The 17,530-nt window shown below is 38.6% G+C and overlaps 1 protein-coding gene across 2 annotated transcripts in view; it reads left to right on the forward strand.

The window, feature by feature from the left end:
* The window catches only part of ADGRD1 (adhesion G protein-coupled receptor D1), a 159,931-nt gene extending 143,789 nt beyond the window's left edge, over window positions 1–16,142 (forward strand). For both annotated transcript variants that reach the window (XM_074921495.1, XM_074921496.1), the window contains 4 exons: window positions 7,692–7,818; window positions 9,039–9,080; window positions 11,783–11,875; window positions 12,585–16,142. In XM_074921495.1, the coding sequence (XP_074777596.1) occupies window positions 7,692–7,818; window positions 9,039–9,080; window positions 11,783–11,875; window positions 12,585–12,680 (358 nt within the window). In that variant the 3' untranslated portion in view covers window positions 12,681–16,142. The remainder of the gene's footprint in view (window positions 1–7,691; window positions 7,819–9,038; window positions 9,081–11,782; window positions 11,876–12,584) is intronic.
* Window positions 16,143–17,530: the final 1,388 nt, after the last annotated feature.

The following is a 17,530-nucleotide window of genomic DNA, read 5'->3' on the forward strand; positions in this document are numbered from 1 at the left end:
GGGAGCCAAAATACTCTTCTGGATAAAAGAGAACTGCTTTCCCTTAGGCAGAAGAGTGACTTGAGCCCAGATGTCCTATATTCTGGGCAAATGCTGTATTTACCAAAGGCAACTTAACTTTTGGGAAGATTTACTAGAAGCAGCACTGCTTTGGCAGTGTCCGCCTTCCTGTGAGGATCTGTGGCGAGAGGGCTGGTTATTGCACACTGAGAAAAGGATGCTACTTCCCCTTCCTAGTCACATGATAAAAAACAATCTGAATTTAGTTGCTGTTGCAGCCCAGATTTTTTTTTTTTTTTTCATAGCTACAATACTCTTGACTAGCAGCGTCTTCCCTGGATTATAAATGGCACCAACCAGAAAGCAATGATCTGAGTGTCTGTAAATATTTCTTATTCAGTTTCACTACATCACTTTGAAAGGACAAAATACCATTTGGGAAAATGGGAAATGGCATCTGCAGTTACCAGTGATTTTGTCTTTTTTTTTTTTTTTTTCCCCAATTTATTATAGTTGTGCCTAGAAATCACCCAAGATTAGGCTAGGAACTGAGTATATGCTCATTAAAAGACATTCCTTATGCCATCAACTTTATTGTCTCTACAGCCAAGACAAAATGTAGGTGGAGAAAAAGATGCATATGTATTTGCAGGAGTTCATGAGCTATTGCTTAGTGACAGGAGCAGAATTAAAATTCCTCTGTCCTTTCCGAGATGAGAGCTCTACTTGTTAGATTAAGGTGTCTAACAGAGTTCACAGATTAATTTCATTTTGAAAAAACCCCCAAACACCTACTCTCAATGTCATTTGCATGCAATGTACGGAGTAAATTGGTTGCTAAATTAGGAGGCATCTTGAGGGATTTGGCTCTCAAGCCTGTGCTTTGGCTACTGCTTATACCACACCCACAGTGCATTACTCTACTGAGACCTGGTTGGTTTTTATGGAGGAGTAAAAGGGAGCTCAATTCTGTAGACTCCAAATGATATCAGTGGCTTTGAATCAGCCCCAAAGACTGTTGCATATGTTTTCATTGGTGTTCACTGCCTAGTTCACTAAAACAGAAGAGTCATCATCAGTATTCTTCCATTTGTCTGACGTTGGTGGCAACTCACCACCTCAATCGCTTAGTATTGGTTTTGCTCCTTGGAAGATCAGGTAACAAAGTGAGCAGCAGCACACAGCACTCCTGAACGCCATGGCCAGAACTGCCATCCTCAGGCACCACCAGGAACAGAAGCCTGTGTGCTGGGTAGAAGGAGTAGACAAGGTGTGTGTTGGAAGCACTGCTGAACCGGAATGAAAATAATTTTCATTCGTAGTCAGAACTGCTGTATGTAGTTCCCAGCAGCTCTCCAGCTTCCATCTTAGGGGTTAGTGAACACTACTTGTAACAAATGGGAAACTGAAGCTAAATTCAACTTTTTCCAGCATTGGTCTGAAGTGTTAGTTACAGGATTTCGGATTTATTTTTTTTTATATAAAGTACAAAGGACGTTGCTGACAGTGGCTAGTGAAGAATTTAAGAAACAAGAGAGAAATTTCAGTTAAAAAGCCTATTTGTCTGGGTAGCAATTTTGATGAAATGTTGTGAAGGATTTTTGCTTTTTTTAGACAGTGTTTTTTCCAATTATTATATAACCTTGGCTTATGGGTCTGAATTTAGTTCTTACTTCAGCAATCATCATGACTGAAAAGTGGATGTCAGAAGTCTTAAAAGGATTAGTGCTCCATGCATAACCAATAAAATTGATTTGTGAATTAGGGGTCCCCTTCACAGAAGTAATAAAGTGGGGGGGGTGTTTTGTGCAAGCAGTGAAATTTCTTTCTTGTAGCTGTCATTGTAATCGTTCTGCATTGGTGTAAGATATCGACAGCATGCTCAGGGCAATAACAGAAAAGGGCAGAGATTAAATAAGGGGAAGGGAGCAATCTCAATTGAGTAGAGCTGTTCCAAACCAATTGCAAATACAATAAAACTCTAAGGCCCAACCCTGCTCTTGGAAAAATGTTCCTAGTAACTTCGGTAACAGTGCAATGATTTTATATGATGTTGGTAATGAAAATACATCTCAGAGGTGCTGAAACCTGTACTTCTTCCATACCGGGACTTCGATACAGCTATCATAATTATCCAACTCAGAAAACTTCCCTTCCTCTATTGATTGATTAGTGCACACTTCAGGATCTCAGCTGGTGTAAAACACTGACTAACAGTTCATCTCTGACTGAGCAAGATATGCAAAAAATATCAAAATCCTGCACTGAAGTGAATGCTAAACCAAAAGCAACCAAACAAAGCCACTTGAAGAAATTTGGAGTGGAAGATCTCTGCTGAGCAAGGTTTACTTCTCAGGAATGAGAATTAAACTGTAAGAACAGGAAAACAAAAATACTTTTTTTGAACAGGAGATTTAAAAGGTGAATGCACGTTCAATGCACAACTTGATTACCAATTAATGACTAAAGTTAACACTGTTCTTGCAAGAAGTTTATCAGAAAAATTTTCTAAGGATTTTCAAAGGACTCCACCCTTCTGCCTTGATAACGGGATTCATATGCAACTGCTCAGGTGAGTGGGACGACATATGAACTTATATATATAAGGACCAGCAATGTCTGCAGAGCAGCCTCCGCAGATCTGATGGCAGAGGATGTGGCACTGGGCAGTACTAAGTCATTGCTGCTTGCTTTTTTGCAATAAACAACTGTGCAATGAAATCAAGTCATGCCAAAGCAGTCCTTGGTGAGCCGGCCTTCAGAAGTGTCTGCTGCCCAGCTGAAGAGATCATTAGTGTTGGGGAAGAGTGAGCAACAACCCTAACTCTAGACTGAATTGATAGATAGGCTATGTACAGCTAGTAATATCCCAAAGGCTACTCCATATGCACTGGATATAAAAATTTAATCAGATTCAAGATATTTTTGTGTTTTCCAGAAGTTGTCTATATAATGAGGTAATAACAGGTACATACTTAAATTTTATATATATATATATATATATATATATATATATGTTGGCAAAACAAAACAGTAGAAAGTAAAAAAGAAATATTTTGTGCTGGTTTTGCTTGGTTCCTAATTAATTAATTCCAGGACTGATATTTCAGTGTATATAGATGCAGAAAGACAAAAATCTCACCAAACTTAATGCTACTAGACTCTAGAAGTTTAACAATATCTGAGCTTTTAAATGTGTATGTGAGAAACAGGCTGTAGGTTGCTCCTAATTTCAAAAGCCAGAGCATGAGAAGGGGCATGCAGGAGAAATTCAGAGAATCCTTTATAAGGCAATGGCCATTCTCTTTTCTGACACATTAGGTCACAAGGACAAAGAAAGATTTTAGCAAGGTTTATGAAGTCCTGGTGCGGCTGGACCTCAATATCTGCAAAGTAAGACTTGCCCCTGCCCCAAAGTATTGCTTCTTCATGTCACCAATTTCACAGACAATATAAAACTCAAGCGATGGTGGTGACTTTTTTTTTTTTAAGGTTGCACAGTTAAGTCATTCCTTCTCCAAAAACTATGTATTTGATTGTGCTCTATATCTTAGTGTACTAGAACAGATCTACTAAAATATTCATGTAGAAAAGAAAAATGGGAATAAAAAAAAAAAAAAAAAGTATGTGCAGTCTGTTGGAATTATTATGCCTAGTGGAACATTAACTTTTGTATTTCTAAGATTTTTTAACCTTGCCACCTTAATGGTGTTTGACGCAGCATTTTACATTTAGTATTTTTCTTTTTTAAAGTTCAAAGACAAAATGAAATAAAGATGGGAAGGCGAGGGCTAAGTGGAAGAAAATAAGAGGACCAGCAACAATAGAGCTGAGTCCTTTGCTTGTTGAGTAAAGCTTATAAACACCTTGAACTAATAATTTCATACATAGGATGAAAGTCAGAGCACACAAGCATAGAAAGCTATTCAATAATTAGGAGAAAAAACACACAAAAAAAAGATTTAATGAGATTTAAGCAATACATACACAGAGCTGACCCTTAGATAGTCTTAGATGAATTTCACCCTCACATGGCTGGTCTTCTAAATGGATGTGTCTGAAACTACTACATTTGACTGACAAATCCCACATATCTGTATTTTGTTTTCATTTTTAGCTATGTTTTTTTGTTGCACATGTGCTGAACCCTGTGCTTAATAGTGAACAGTCTTTATTAATACATTATTTTAAAAATTATATAAGGCATTTGTGATGGTAAAGGCTCCTGAAAACCCAAACTGTAAGGATGATTTTGAAAACATTGAAATTGAGTATTTAACCCTATTCTGCCCCCAACTACAAATTACAGATGAATCTTTCTATGCTCTGACTCAAAAAGAAATAATGAAAACTTATTTTTGGCAACAAACCAGCTGGGGAAAATTACATTCCAAACTGCAAATTTCATAAAAAATTGAGAGTGTGAGAACAAAAGGGAAAAAGGGGAAAGGGTGGTTTGTAACGAAGACAGTTTTACAAGTGTAGCTGTGTTGGGCATACTAATCACCTGCTGTATCAGGTTGGAGAGGGCATCTAAATCATCATGGAATCTGAATGTACCCAATCGATCTTCCAGGTGCTCATGTATCCTCCCCCCTAGTGTGCCACAAGACCTGCACAAATGCATTTTCCTGAAGGCACAGGGGCTCTGTAGGATTATACAGGTCTTTCTGCACAAAGTTGATTGCAAGAGGTGATCTGCTGGCAGCTCCCCGGTGGAGCACGTCTTACGTTAGTGTTGAGGTGATGAACTTTAATCTTAACAGAGAACAAAACCCAAAGCACCTTTGATTCATGAAAATAAAGTTGTACCGATTGTTTTAAAATTGTATCTTTTAAAATGCATTTTTAAATTAAATAGAAGAGCTCAAGCTTTAAGGTATTCCATTTTCTGGCTGAACAAACTCTTTGCAGAATTCAATTGAATTGTGCAGAAATATTCGTGGCCAAGGACATAAATATATGACTCAATACAGAAAAAATAAAACCAAAACAAAAATCCACATTCTTCCTCATCCCAGATTTCCCTATAAACCTGAAGCTTATGCAGTTCTTCAACATACACTTTTAATCAAGGACATAACAAAGTGCATGCTCAGATCACTGAAATGAACAAGATGTCTTGTCGCTAAGTTTAATTAAAAGATTTCTTCATTGAATTGTGTTGTACAAAGTTCTCATTTGTTTTATGTTTGTTGTAATTACAAGTGGTGTCTTGTCATGCAGCTCTATTCACTTCTCTCCTGAACTTGTGCTTTATTCTGTACAAGGGGGTAAAAGGCACAAGTAGAACATTAATCTCCTTGAAACAACTTTCTCTCTTACATAGGTTTCCAGCTCAATAGAAATCTGCTGATTACTGAGAAAATGTATCTTTAGCAAGCATAGACTGACTTTTAGTTTCTCACTACCCCTGTTCCCTTTATTGCCCTCTTGGCTTCTTTATCTAGAATTGTACCATAGACTAAATTCACTGAAATATTTTAAACACTTATTTAATTGTAAGTACGAGTTTAAATCCCACAGACTACAAGAGGAGTTAAGTGTTTATAAGTGCTGTGGTAAGGGATTAGTGCTGCCTTGTTGGTTCAGGATGTTTCAAATGGGGACAGATCCCCTCTTTGTGCTTTCTGTCTTGTACCATCAAGATTGTACTTAGCTGCCCAGGAGGAAGAGTTTGTCCTTTGATAGTTGTCGCTGAAAATGTGCTGCTTGGGTGTGCAAAGGTTTGATGTCTATTCATCCTTGACAGGCAAAATTGCGCTGGGTTGTCTAGTTAGTAGTGTCTTGACAGCAAGAATGTTTTGCCTTGTGGGATTCACAGGAGTTTTGGAGTGATTACAGAGTGGACAGACTTCATGAAAGCTTCTGGGCTGCCAAGTGTTATGAACTAGATATATAGCACTTACGGGGAGAAAGTGAGTGATGACATTAAGTAATTGCATTACTGGTCACTGTCCCTGCTCTACTGGGTCAAACTGATGTGAAAAGGAGCCGTAGAGGTGTTTATTGTTTTAATCAAAGAGCCAGAGGGATTAGGCTGAGAACAGAAGGACTGCCATCTCGGCTTAAATAGATGGCTGGGGGTCCATTCAACCCTGTATCCCTACTATGAAAGTCATGCAGAGTGATTCTTCTCTGAATACATACTCCCACCTTTCAGCACACAAAAGATTAGGGACTTGTGCACAAGCAGCTGCATCTGTATTGTCACATCTAACAAACCACAACAGAACTATCTTCCATCAATTTATAGGATCATTTTTAGATGTCCATAGCATCCTGTGACAGAACTTCCATAGAGTAATCCAGTTGTCTTCCTATTTTTCTAATGTGATCACACTAGAATCACTCTGTAGGGCTGTTACTACGATACTCTTGAAGTCAATATTACAGGGTATATGCAGACACAAAAGCACAATTTTTTAAAGCAATTCATTAGCATGAATTAAAGATGATGCTCCAAGGGCTTCATAAGGAGAAGACAATTGTGTGGGCTAAGCAATAATCTTTGTGAGTTAAGTTTCATCAGTTGTGCCTGTCTTTCTTGGCAGTGTCTGAGTGGTGTTCAGTTGCAGAGAGAGATGGTAGCAATGTTTACATGAAAGGAGAAAATGGATGCAAGTATTGCCCACGCCTCTTCTACAGCGTCCTGAGTGCTCTGTGAGATTTGTCTGCCCTTAATTCCTGTTGCAGATGAAGGAAATGAGCTCCTCATAGAAAGTGTTTAAAATAGAAGGCTATGTATACACTGAAGAGACCTAACTGCAATCTTACAATTCTCTGTGGTTCCCTTTGTTTGCTCTTTATATAACATCTGGTCCACAGAATTTAGCTGCTGCAGAGAACTTTCCATGATCACTTAATTGTCTGATATACTACAATTTCTTTTCACCTTCCACCAAAACAAACATCCTGCACATAACTCATTAAGGCAAAACCAAAAATCCCTCTCATTTTCTCAGTGCTATTAGCTTTTCAAATGTCATACCACCTTTTATTGAAATTCTGCCAATTCCTTCAAGCTAAGCAGAGTGAACATGTATCAGTAGGGACCTCCAAGAAACACAAGCTATTTAAATATTTGGCATGCATTTCTCTGAATCAACTCTGAACAAAGCAGGGTGGTAGCAGAGTAATACCGGGGTGTTAGAGGATTTGCATTTAGCGGAGGTAGATCATTTTTCTTCCCATTTGTGGTGATTAAAAATTGCAAGTCACTTTCTATGAGAGAAATACCATGTTTTGACCTAATTGTAGTGCTGAGCAAACGTATTTTGGATGTACTGTATAGTGGGTTTAGTTTTTCCATGTCGTGCTGCCTTTGTTCTGTTTCTGCCCTCTGTTTTTGACTCTTACACTTGACTCTTCACTGACAAAAGGATACTTCACTATAAACTGAAGATATGACTACAGTAGCTATATGAGCATCTCTCCATCTCTTCCTTTGCATCCTCAGTTACTGATTCTTGATCTGTATTTATTCAAGGTGATACCAAAGTTACGTGATCCCCATTTTCATAGATAGATGAGGAATTAAGAGACTTGCCCATTAAAAGAATTTTATGGTGAAGAGAGTCATACACACACCCCGCCTTGCTGCCGGGATATAACTGATAAAATCCCTGGTGTGTGGGCTGAAATGTATTTAACTGTCTCATCGCATTTCCTATTTTCATCTTCTCTTTCAGACTAACAGCTAAAGCCGTTGCTGTTCTCTTACCAATCTTGGGAAGCTCATGGATCTTTGGGATTTTGGCTGTCAATGCCCACACATTAGTATTTCAGTATATATTTGCTGTTTTCAATTCACTACAAGTAAGTACCTGGTGGGACGATTTATGGCTACCAAACTGCTGCTGAGATCCAATAAATGGATCATTAGTAATGTTTTCACATGCTTGTGTTTACTGGAGTTTTCCCATGTTTCTTCCTCTGTCTTTTAAGTCAGTGCTGACCATACAGTGCTGGCAATTGTTTAGTCTCTGTATGAACAGACCTTTTGTCCCACTCCTTAATGTTTCCAGTAGCAATAATTAAATAAATGAGACAGTGAGCTTGAGAAATGAAATTCATTCTACCAGCACTATGGCAAGATTTGTCAGTAGAGATACCAGAACAGTTTTTCAGTGTCAGTTTGAGGCTTCATTACTGAGACTAGATGAAAGTGAACAGAAGTTTGTGGGAAAGGTGCAGCATGAGGAGAAAAGTGGAGCTATTCGGCATGCTGCAGGAGACTCTTGCAAGCAAGCAACTAGACCCTCATCTTAATATACCTATCCAGAAAAAAGCTCTGTCCAAGGCGGAATGTAAGCATCTGTTTAGCTTTACGCAGACATTTCTGTAGAGGCGTAAATCTGTAGATGTTATAGTTCTTTTCCAAATAATGGTTACAAAGTGGGGGAAAAAATGAACTCCTATAAATCCTTTTTTGCCTCAGGAACAAATAGCACTATGATCACAAAAAGAGTGCTCCCCGTAAGCTGATAAGAAAAGTTGCCATTTTCATCCAAAATAAAAATCAAAAGTTTGGCTGAATACTCCCCAAAAGAAAATAAAATCATTTTGGGAAGGAAAGAGGATAGGCCCTTTTTACTTTCCATTGGACAGAAAGTCCAAAGATAGCAAAATTATGTTGTAAAAATTTTCCTAATGCTAATATCTTGCTTTCTAATGTGAAAAAATCATGATCTGGTGTTTCCCAAAGAGCATTTTCCTCTTCCTTTATCTTTGCAAGCACAGACAGAAAGTTCTCTTGTTGTCATGAAAACAGAATTCCTGATTATTTTCAGAGAGATTTCTCCTTTAGCACCACCAAGTTTAGGAGGTGCTGTTTTACAGGAAAAAGTCGAGACAAGCCTCATAGTAACTTAATGCTGCAGGTTTCTCCAGATTAACATGAGTCACAGTTCGGCCTACTCCTTGATATTTATAGATCTCCAGCTATTCAATACCTGCTTTACACAATAGTGAAAGAAATACATTATTGTATTTAATTCTTCACGTTCTTCACCCTTCTCCCTTTTATCTGTTTTCAGGGATTTTTCATGTTCCTGTTTCACTGTCTTCTGAATTCAGAGGTATGTAGCCAAATGGTGTTAACAAATTTGGTGTTGCTAAATTAAATAACATGAACGTAAAACAAGAAAAGACTTTCTCCATTATCACTGTCTGCTATGCCACTGGTTTTTTTTCTTTCAATTAATACATGACTGTTACTGACTTTGTGACTTGCAGCATTTTGACCCATGCTTGACATTTATTTTACTTAACATGAGAAAGGTTTAAAAAAAACCCCCTAGAGATAAGAGAAGTCAGCTCAGGACTAGGGAAAGAAGCAATCCTGAGGGCTGGAGCGGCTGGGCAAGGCATGGGCTGTGCTGCTAAGGGAGGATGCTTAAATAGTGGGAGCAGGGAATCCGGCAGTTTCTGTTGAGGGGGCTCTGGCTTTGTTACATATGCAGTTCCAGAGGGGAAAATAAATCTTATTCTCAGTAAAACATACTTTTGGACATTGCTCATGCAATCCTTAATGGGAAACCAAACAGAGTAGAACGTATTCCAGGTATTTTTCTTGGCAGGAAGTTCAGAGACCAAGAGGCATCTTTTTACATTAAGGTCTCTCAGAGCAACTGGAGTAAAGCCTAGACAAGACTGATGTAACCAGGGCTTGTGGGGACCACCTCTGCTGGGCCTGGAGCTTGCAGCAGCCTCTCCTCCCATGGCAGATAGCAGGAAATGCTCAGCAACATGTATTGTATTTTCTTATATAACCCATTTCCAGCAGGCTGACAGGGAGGTACTGCTCAGCGAATACCCACACGGCTTTGATTCTCCCCCAGCCCTTTCTTCTGGATGCTGCTAAGTAGCTCTGTCCCATAGCCTGCTGCTTCTTCCTATGCAACAATAGCACTCCAGCTCTTCTGCAGAGACGTTATGATTTATTAATATTTGCCAACCTATTCAGTCTTAGAGCATTGATACGATCTTTGCTACAATCACTTTGGAGAGTCAGGACTGACTATCAAATTCTTGATCTTTATTGAAATCAACTAAAGTTAAGCAGGCAGGTTAAAGGTAAGGAGGAAAAATATTTCTTTATTCTATTCTCCCCCGGGCTCAGAAAACTTTCTTCCTGCTGTCAAGCTTCAAAAGTCTTACATCAAATACAAATACTTGAATTGCTGCCATTTTTTCAGGAACCTCATGAGAAATTAAATTCAGAAACTTTTCAGAATTTGTCTCCTCAAAAACCAGTTCATATAGAGCTAACATGAACTGTCATTTTGGGAGAGCAGGTCTTATTGTCTCCATTGGCTGTGCATGTCTGAAACACTTCTTCAGTTGAATTGTGAGAGTTCTTGTGAATTTCAATCTTATCATAGAAGTAAAACTCAGATACTGTAGAGCGAAACCTGCAGGTATTTCCAAGTGGTTGTGCTATGTATTCCCAGTGCACCGGGACAAGAAATGCACACACACTCTAAAGAAGCACAGAAGAATGGGTCTGACGGGGGCCTGAGCACCCTCTCCCGCGGCACATGTCCAGTGTGCCAGTGTCACCCCTGACAGCTCACTCATTGAAGCCTCTTGACCTCCCTCAGCAATTCGGCTCTGTGTCTCACTACTGCCACTCCTAAATTGTAGTTTTCTTACTGCAGTCTCAGCTGCTTCTTTCCTGTCTTAGCTACTATACGTATAAAGAGTAGGTAAGTCCCTTCCTCTCCACAGGAAAGGGAAGACTGTAAGACTTATCCAGTCTTCTCCCAGTCTCCTCTTTTGATTAAACAACCTGAGCTTCTCATAACGTGTGTTTGCTTGACCTGTGATCATCCTCACTGCTCTCTTCAGGGCTGACTCCACCTGGTCCCTGTTTTCCCTGGGATGCTGAACACAGTACAGTAGCTGAGGCCATGCCAGTGTAGAATAGCGGGGGAAAATTACTTTGTGTGTTTTGCAGACTATGCTACTCCTGACAAGATGCTCTTTATCACAGCATGGTAACACTGGTCAATTACTTCCAGCCAGTAATCCCGGATAAATCTCACCTGCTTACATAAAGAATGACTGTCTCACCATCTTTATGCAGCAGATTATTTTCACCTTGGTGCAGAATCTGTCTACATCTCTAGGAAATTTCAGCCAGCATCTTTAAATAATTTCAGTTTTCAAAAGGCTGGCAGCTGGCTTATGTCCTCATGGCCTCTGGGTACCATCAGGGCTGTGCGAGCTCCAGGGAGAGCCTGTCCGAATGGGGGAGCTTGTGGTCCAGCCTGGGGCTGGATATTTTGTTAGAAAATGTGGCAGTGTCCTAGTGAGCTGCTGAAAATCAGTAAAATGGCAACTCACAAACTCTTTCAAACCATAACTGCAGTTACTGGGGATGCATGCTTACATTCCATGCAGTTTTGTTTTTTTGATTTTATTATTTTTTATTTTTAACAAGATGAATTGTAACACAGTCATACCTTGGACATCTAGGAGCATGAGATAACCCAGATAACATGAAAATGTTGTCAATAAACTGAGACATAATGGAGGTTATGCAATGCTTTGTATTTAAAGTATGGATACTTTATACCCATATATATATTTTTTTCTTTACATTCTTTAAATATAAAGAAAAATGTAGGGTGGATTGTTTGTTGTTTTTTAGTACAGTGATGTTAATGTGGAGGAAGGATAATGGGGAAATGATCGTACAATGCATCTGTGAAAATAAACACAACTTTTTCAAAAGAAATCTTCTACCTGGTTACATTATTTTTTTTCCCCCCCAAAGGTTAGAGCTGCCTTTAAGCACAAAACCAAGGTCTGGTCCCTTACTAGTAGTTCGACTCGCAACATAAATGTGAAACCCTTCAATTCAGACATTGTGAGTATTCCTCCTTTCTTTCTTTCTTTTTTTTTTTTTTTTTCTATTGCACATGAAAGTGTTCCACATTAAATTCTGTTGGAAAGAACAGGACACAAGAAGGCATGTGGGTATTTTTAGTACCTAACGTAATGCATGGTGCAGACAGGTGGAATCAGCAAGCATTAAGTTGCAGCTACAATATCTGTTTTGAAAGTAAAGGACAAAATTCTGCTTTCTGGCAAACTATCACATAAAAGTAAACAAAGGTCTATGAACTCTGGAGTACGGTTCAATAAGACTGTTCCCACCAGTTGTAATGGACTTCATATTATGCATTCAAGCAGCATTTGGGCAATGTATTTTTCTGATGATGATGGCTTTTTGATAGGGCACTTTCACATTTAAGCCTGAGGAATAAACTCTTCAATAAGTCAACACGTGAATATGCTTTTCTAGCTCTCCTTAAATTGTCTTGAGGCAAAAGACATTTGTTTTTGTAAAGAACCAGGCTTCTGAAGTGATAGGTATTATTAAGTGATTGCTGCCAATCACCTTAGATCCTGGCAGCGGCTGTTTTAAAGTCCTTTATGGCATATGCTCTGAAGACTCTGTGACAATGCTGTAATGTAAATAGATGCTTTCAAGCGTTTGTTTTTTTTTTTTCATCCAGACAAGAGAGGTTTAGCAAAATAAATAAATCTATTTTCAATATTATTTTGTTTTCCAGATGACTGGGAACAGGCCAGGCACAACCCCCACAAAGCTGAACACCTGGGATAAAAGCACCAATTCAGGCAACCGCATTGATTTATCAGCGGTCTGACAGTAATACCAGCTTCTCAGTGAAAATCAAGCCATACATTCAGGACCTCTGACACAGTGTCCACCAGTTTTTTTCTCACTGTTAATACCAGTAGAAAACTGCTTTTTTAAATCACTGCCTAATAAATTGGAAATTGCCATGTTGTTTTGTAGAGTAAATAGCCCTCATCTGCTTGCCTTTGGAACTGTAACACATTCTACCACTTGGCTATTAGCAATATCTGTAAATATAGCTACCACAAATATACACTGGATGGTTTTGTCACCAATGATGAAAACACTAGGTACGCAAAAAGGGCTTATTGCTATCTGAATCATTCCGGCTCCCAGAACTGAGGAAAGGCAACATACCTCTGTCAAGATGGATTTTTATGCTCTAAAATGAAATGCTTCCCATTGTGATGTTGTAATGGGGCTATTCTGGTCTTGCTGTGCACTCTCTGTTTACATTTATTACCTTACGGAATCCAATTATCGAAGTGAAGCTTATTCAAAATACATAGTGGTGATTAATTTAAACGCTACAAGGAAGCCAGGACCTGAGGGAGAAGCAGGTTCCAGCTACTCGGCTCCCAGCATGGGCATGGAATTAGCAAAGCTAATAAACACGTACGCCTCCATGCACATAAACAGCATATGTAACATGTAAATCTCCTAATCATGGCCTGTTAGTATTTTTGATATTCCTGTTTACATCGTATCTATAAAAGGTAGAAATGGCTAAGGTTGTCCACAGCATTTCTAGAGCTGATTTGTGTCTGCTGACATATTGCAGTACAAAGTATTTGTATTGCTTTGCCTGAAGCCTTTGGATGCAATCAACAACTGTCCATCAAGTGCATTTCACAAATGCGCTGTAGCTTTTGGAAATCAAAACCTGGCACTGTGACTTATCTTTCTCCTTTTACTGGTCAGATCAAGACACTGAATTCCAACCACAAAAATGTAATACAATGATACACTGTGAAGACAGCCAGACTACAAATAAGTCTATGTATTGTTACCTACAGACATCTTTTAAATAGGTCTCTGCAGAGTCTTTTGTGGTTTTAAACTCTGCTCAGCACTTAATAGCTTCTGCTTTAGTACTGCTATGAAGTATCTTTAAGGAGAAAAAAAAACCACACTGTAATTTTTCTTTTGACCAGTGTTTTGTAGGTTCTCAGAAGTGATGTTTGGAGCACAAGGGAGTGTGATCTCCACTGTGCCAACGATGCACCTTCCCAGCTGGGGGTAAAGTAGACTATAAGCCCTGGAGGTGGTCAGAGCCCCTAAATATGTGTCTTGCTGTAGGATTTACTCAGCAGCCAGGGTCTTGAGAGCAGTTTCCAAAGATGAGGCCCCCTTCGCAGAGTGGCTTTGCAGTCATGTCTCCTTAACCCCAGCTATTTCTTACTTGCAGTAGCTGTATCCCTAACAGACTGGGTATACTGGTTTGCAGGAATCACCAAGGTAATTAGCTTTCCTGATACACTGGGCTATCAAAGTAGTACAAAAAGAGGGAAATATGAAAATCTTCCACCTCATTTTTTGCTGTTGTGTTGATTTTTTTTTTTTTTTTTCTTAATTGAGGGTTTGTATCTTCAGCAGCTCAGGCCATTTCTGGTCCCAGTGAATCTAGCAAGATACCTGTTACTGATTTCCAAGAGAAAAGGTATTTGCACCCTAATGTGCAGGGTGGAAATTGTTTCTTGGATAGTAAATTTGTAAAAAGGAAAACAAAAGTAAATTGATCTTTAGGGAACAGGAGACATTCATCAATTAGGACTGAATTTAGTGAAGTGTTTCATCCAAAAGACATGGCATGGAAAGTTTAGAAACTATCAATGCCTTTCATTTTTGATTCACCCAAAACAAGTTTTCCCCATGGTTCCTTCCTGCATTAAGAAAAAACCAATCTGTTTCAGTTTGGACCAATCTTTTCCACCCTCTCCCCTTCCTGGCCAAGACTTGTTGGTATGGTCACCAAACTGAAACCCCACAGTTCACCCAAGTTTGTCTGTGGCTACAAATTAAAACATTCTAGAGAAATTTTCTTATTTCCACCAGATGTATGCTGGATTTATGCAGATGAAATGAAGCAGAATGTGACATATTGCATATCACGTGTATACATGCATGAAATATATAGGCTTCTGATCCTGTGTTTTCTTTTGCTAAACAACTCAAATTGTTGACAGCTAATTCTAAAGGCGGGTCAGTAAAAGCTAACTAGCTAAATGGTTATATCATAATTTTGGCTTTTGTGTATGGCTTTTTCCTCACCTTTTCTACATTGGACTGTCTTACAGCTGTGCAAACATATGGACTTTTCTTGGCTTGAGAATGATTTTTTTTTTCCCAAAAAAGATGCAGTAGAAGGAACCCTCAGAATGTGTGGAGCAGATTGTAACAGAACAGTACTGTGATAACAGAGGTCAGTGTTTGTATTGTGTGCAGACAACATATTTAAGCATATTTTTTTATACTGGAGCATGTGTGCTTTTTGTTATGATTTTGGGTTTGGGGTTGGTTTTTTTTTTACACTGTGACCATGGATATTGATTGAAACTCTCCTTGATATTTTCTCTTCGAGTTGTTGTATTATAGCACAAACAGTTCTATGAATGAACCAGAGGACATATAAAAGCTTTTTCTTTTTAAGTCTTAATCTTTAAGAATATTCCCCTCTACACAATTTTCACTGCCTGCATTTCCTCCTGTGCTAATGTATATTGGTCACCTATGTCACTACCCAAGGTCTATTTGAAAAAAACACGCACCATACGAATGACAGTACAAAATGACAGTAATATAAAGGGCTAGATCTGTTTTTCATGCAGGTATACCCTATTTTAAAATTGTTCACCAAAAATAAGAGCATGAAAATGTTTTTGGTTTTATACTCTAGAATGTGACATAGATGTATTATATATTGAAGGAGCATTTGTTATCCTGTATCTACTGAGATCCACTGTGGATAACCTGCGTCCCGTGCTTTAACTTTTGAACGTTACTTGTGATGAAGCAGTTTATCTTGTTGTTTATGTCACGTGAGGTTAGGAGCTCAGTTGGGGATGGGGTTTCTTCTGGTTTTGATAAACTAGTAAAAAACCCACAAAGTACAAATGCGTTCCATTGCCATCTAAGTCCATTCTTTTTGTTTGATTCAATGTATTTTTGTTGTTACTGAATGCAGCAAATGTACTGAATAAGAAATGCTCAAATGAATCTTTAAACAATCTCTGCCTGTCCTCAGTCTTTTGAAGCCTGAAAATCTTGCAGTTTATTTATGGGCTTGTATATAGCAGCTATTGCAATATTTTTTTCAGGACAGCATCGTTTTGTCAATAGTATGAAATCTTAATTGAATGAGATGTGAGTTTTAAAACAGGTAATGTAGCAAGAATTACTTTGCCAGTAAGTAGTAAAATAATTAAGTTTTGTTGTTTTTTCCCCCAAATAAATAAGAAAACTTAATTTCCTAAAAGAACTTTGTATTTGCTCAAATTATTCTTTTGACATGGGTTATAAACAACAGCATAACAATTATGGCTCCCTGTGACTACTATTGTGATTAAACAAGCAGGGCTTTACTCATATGAGAAGTCCTACTATATGTGTCAGGTGCACCTAGGTAATGTGTAGACAATATTTTTATATTAAAGTTTATACCCACAGAATATAATGAGGAAAGTCATTCCCTGCTCCTTAAGAAAGGAGCCTATTTTATAAAGTAGCTGCTGCAGATTATTTCTTCTAACACAACTATTCCAGCAACCTGGTCAAGGTCAGTTCCTAGGTGAAAAAATGACATTTTTGGATATGACAAATATATTCCATCTCAGACTTAGAGAGGAAACTTCTCATTCTACCAGATCTCTGAATGTAGCATTGTGTGTATGAATAGATATATAAACACACATATAAATGTATATATATATACACACACAGTTAGATATAGATATATACACACACATATAAATGTGTATATATATATATATATATACACACACATTTTACATATATCTATATTTTAAAATTATATATACGTCTTTCAGAAGTCTCGTCCTATCATCACGCCAGCATGTTCTCCTCTATTTTCTGTGGTTGGGGACAGATAATTTGCTGGATAGAAGAGGGGTGCACATGCAACAATTAACTTTCCGTGGCAGTTTGCACTCTCCTGCAGCTAAATAACTGTAGCAACTATCAACTGCCACCAACTATCCATGTTTTGGATGCCTGAGAGCGCAGGCATGGTCAGAAAGGCTGGTTTATCAGAAATGCCAGGGATTTTCTCATTGCTCTGCTTTTACCTTGCTGTGTGACCTTCACAAGTAACTTTTCCTGACTGTGTTTATCCCATCAGTGAAATGAAGATAATGATACTGCCTTCTTTGTTAAGTGCTTTGAAACTCACAGTTGACAAACAGAGCATTTATTATTATATTAATGCTACACAGTGAGGACAGAGATTTCTCCACTTACTTTTTTCGAACAGCTGCAGAGATATCTTTCTTACTGTGGGTGCAGAGTCTAATGTACACACAGGAGCATCCTTGCATGGGCAGTAGAGCTGGCGGGTCCACCTGCCACGTGCCTGCATCAGAGCAAAAGCAGGGAACGACTTTGATGATGCCCCAGAGCTGCATCAAATACGTGGGATTTCTCTTTACTTTCAGAACAGTGAACCTGTAGCCTTACCAGCAGAAAAAGACCTTCTGGGATTTAGTACAGCAAATGCAGAAAACCAGCACAAGGTTCAGGCCTCGCTTGAGTGGCTCAGAGACTGAAGCTTTGGCTCTAGGACTAATTTCCCTTTATAGCAGGGCAATGGGTCATAATGAAGTGCATTACAAAAATTGTGAT

Source organism: Athene noctua, chromosome 17 (assembly GCF_965140245.1).
Source record: "Athene noctua chromosome 17, bAthNoc1.hap1.1, whole genome shotgun sequence".
Taxonomy (NCBI): domain Eukaryota; kingdom Metazoa; phylum Chordata; class Aves; order Strigiformes; family Strigidae; genus Athene; species Athene noctua.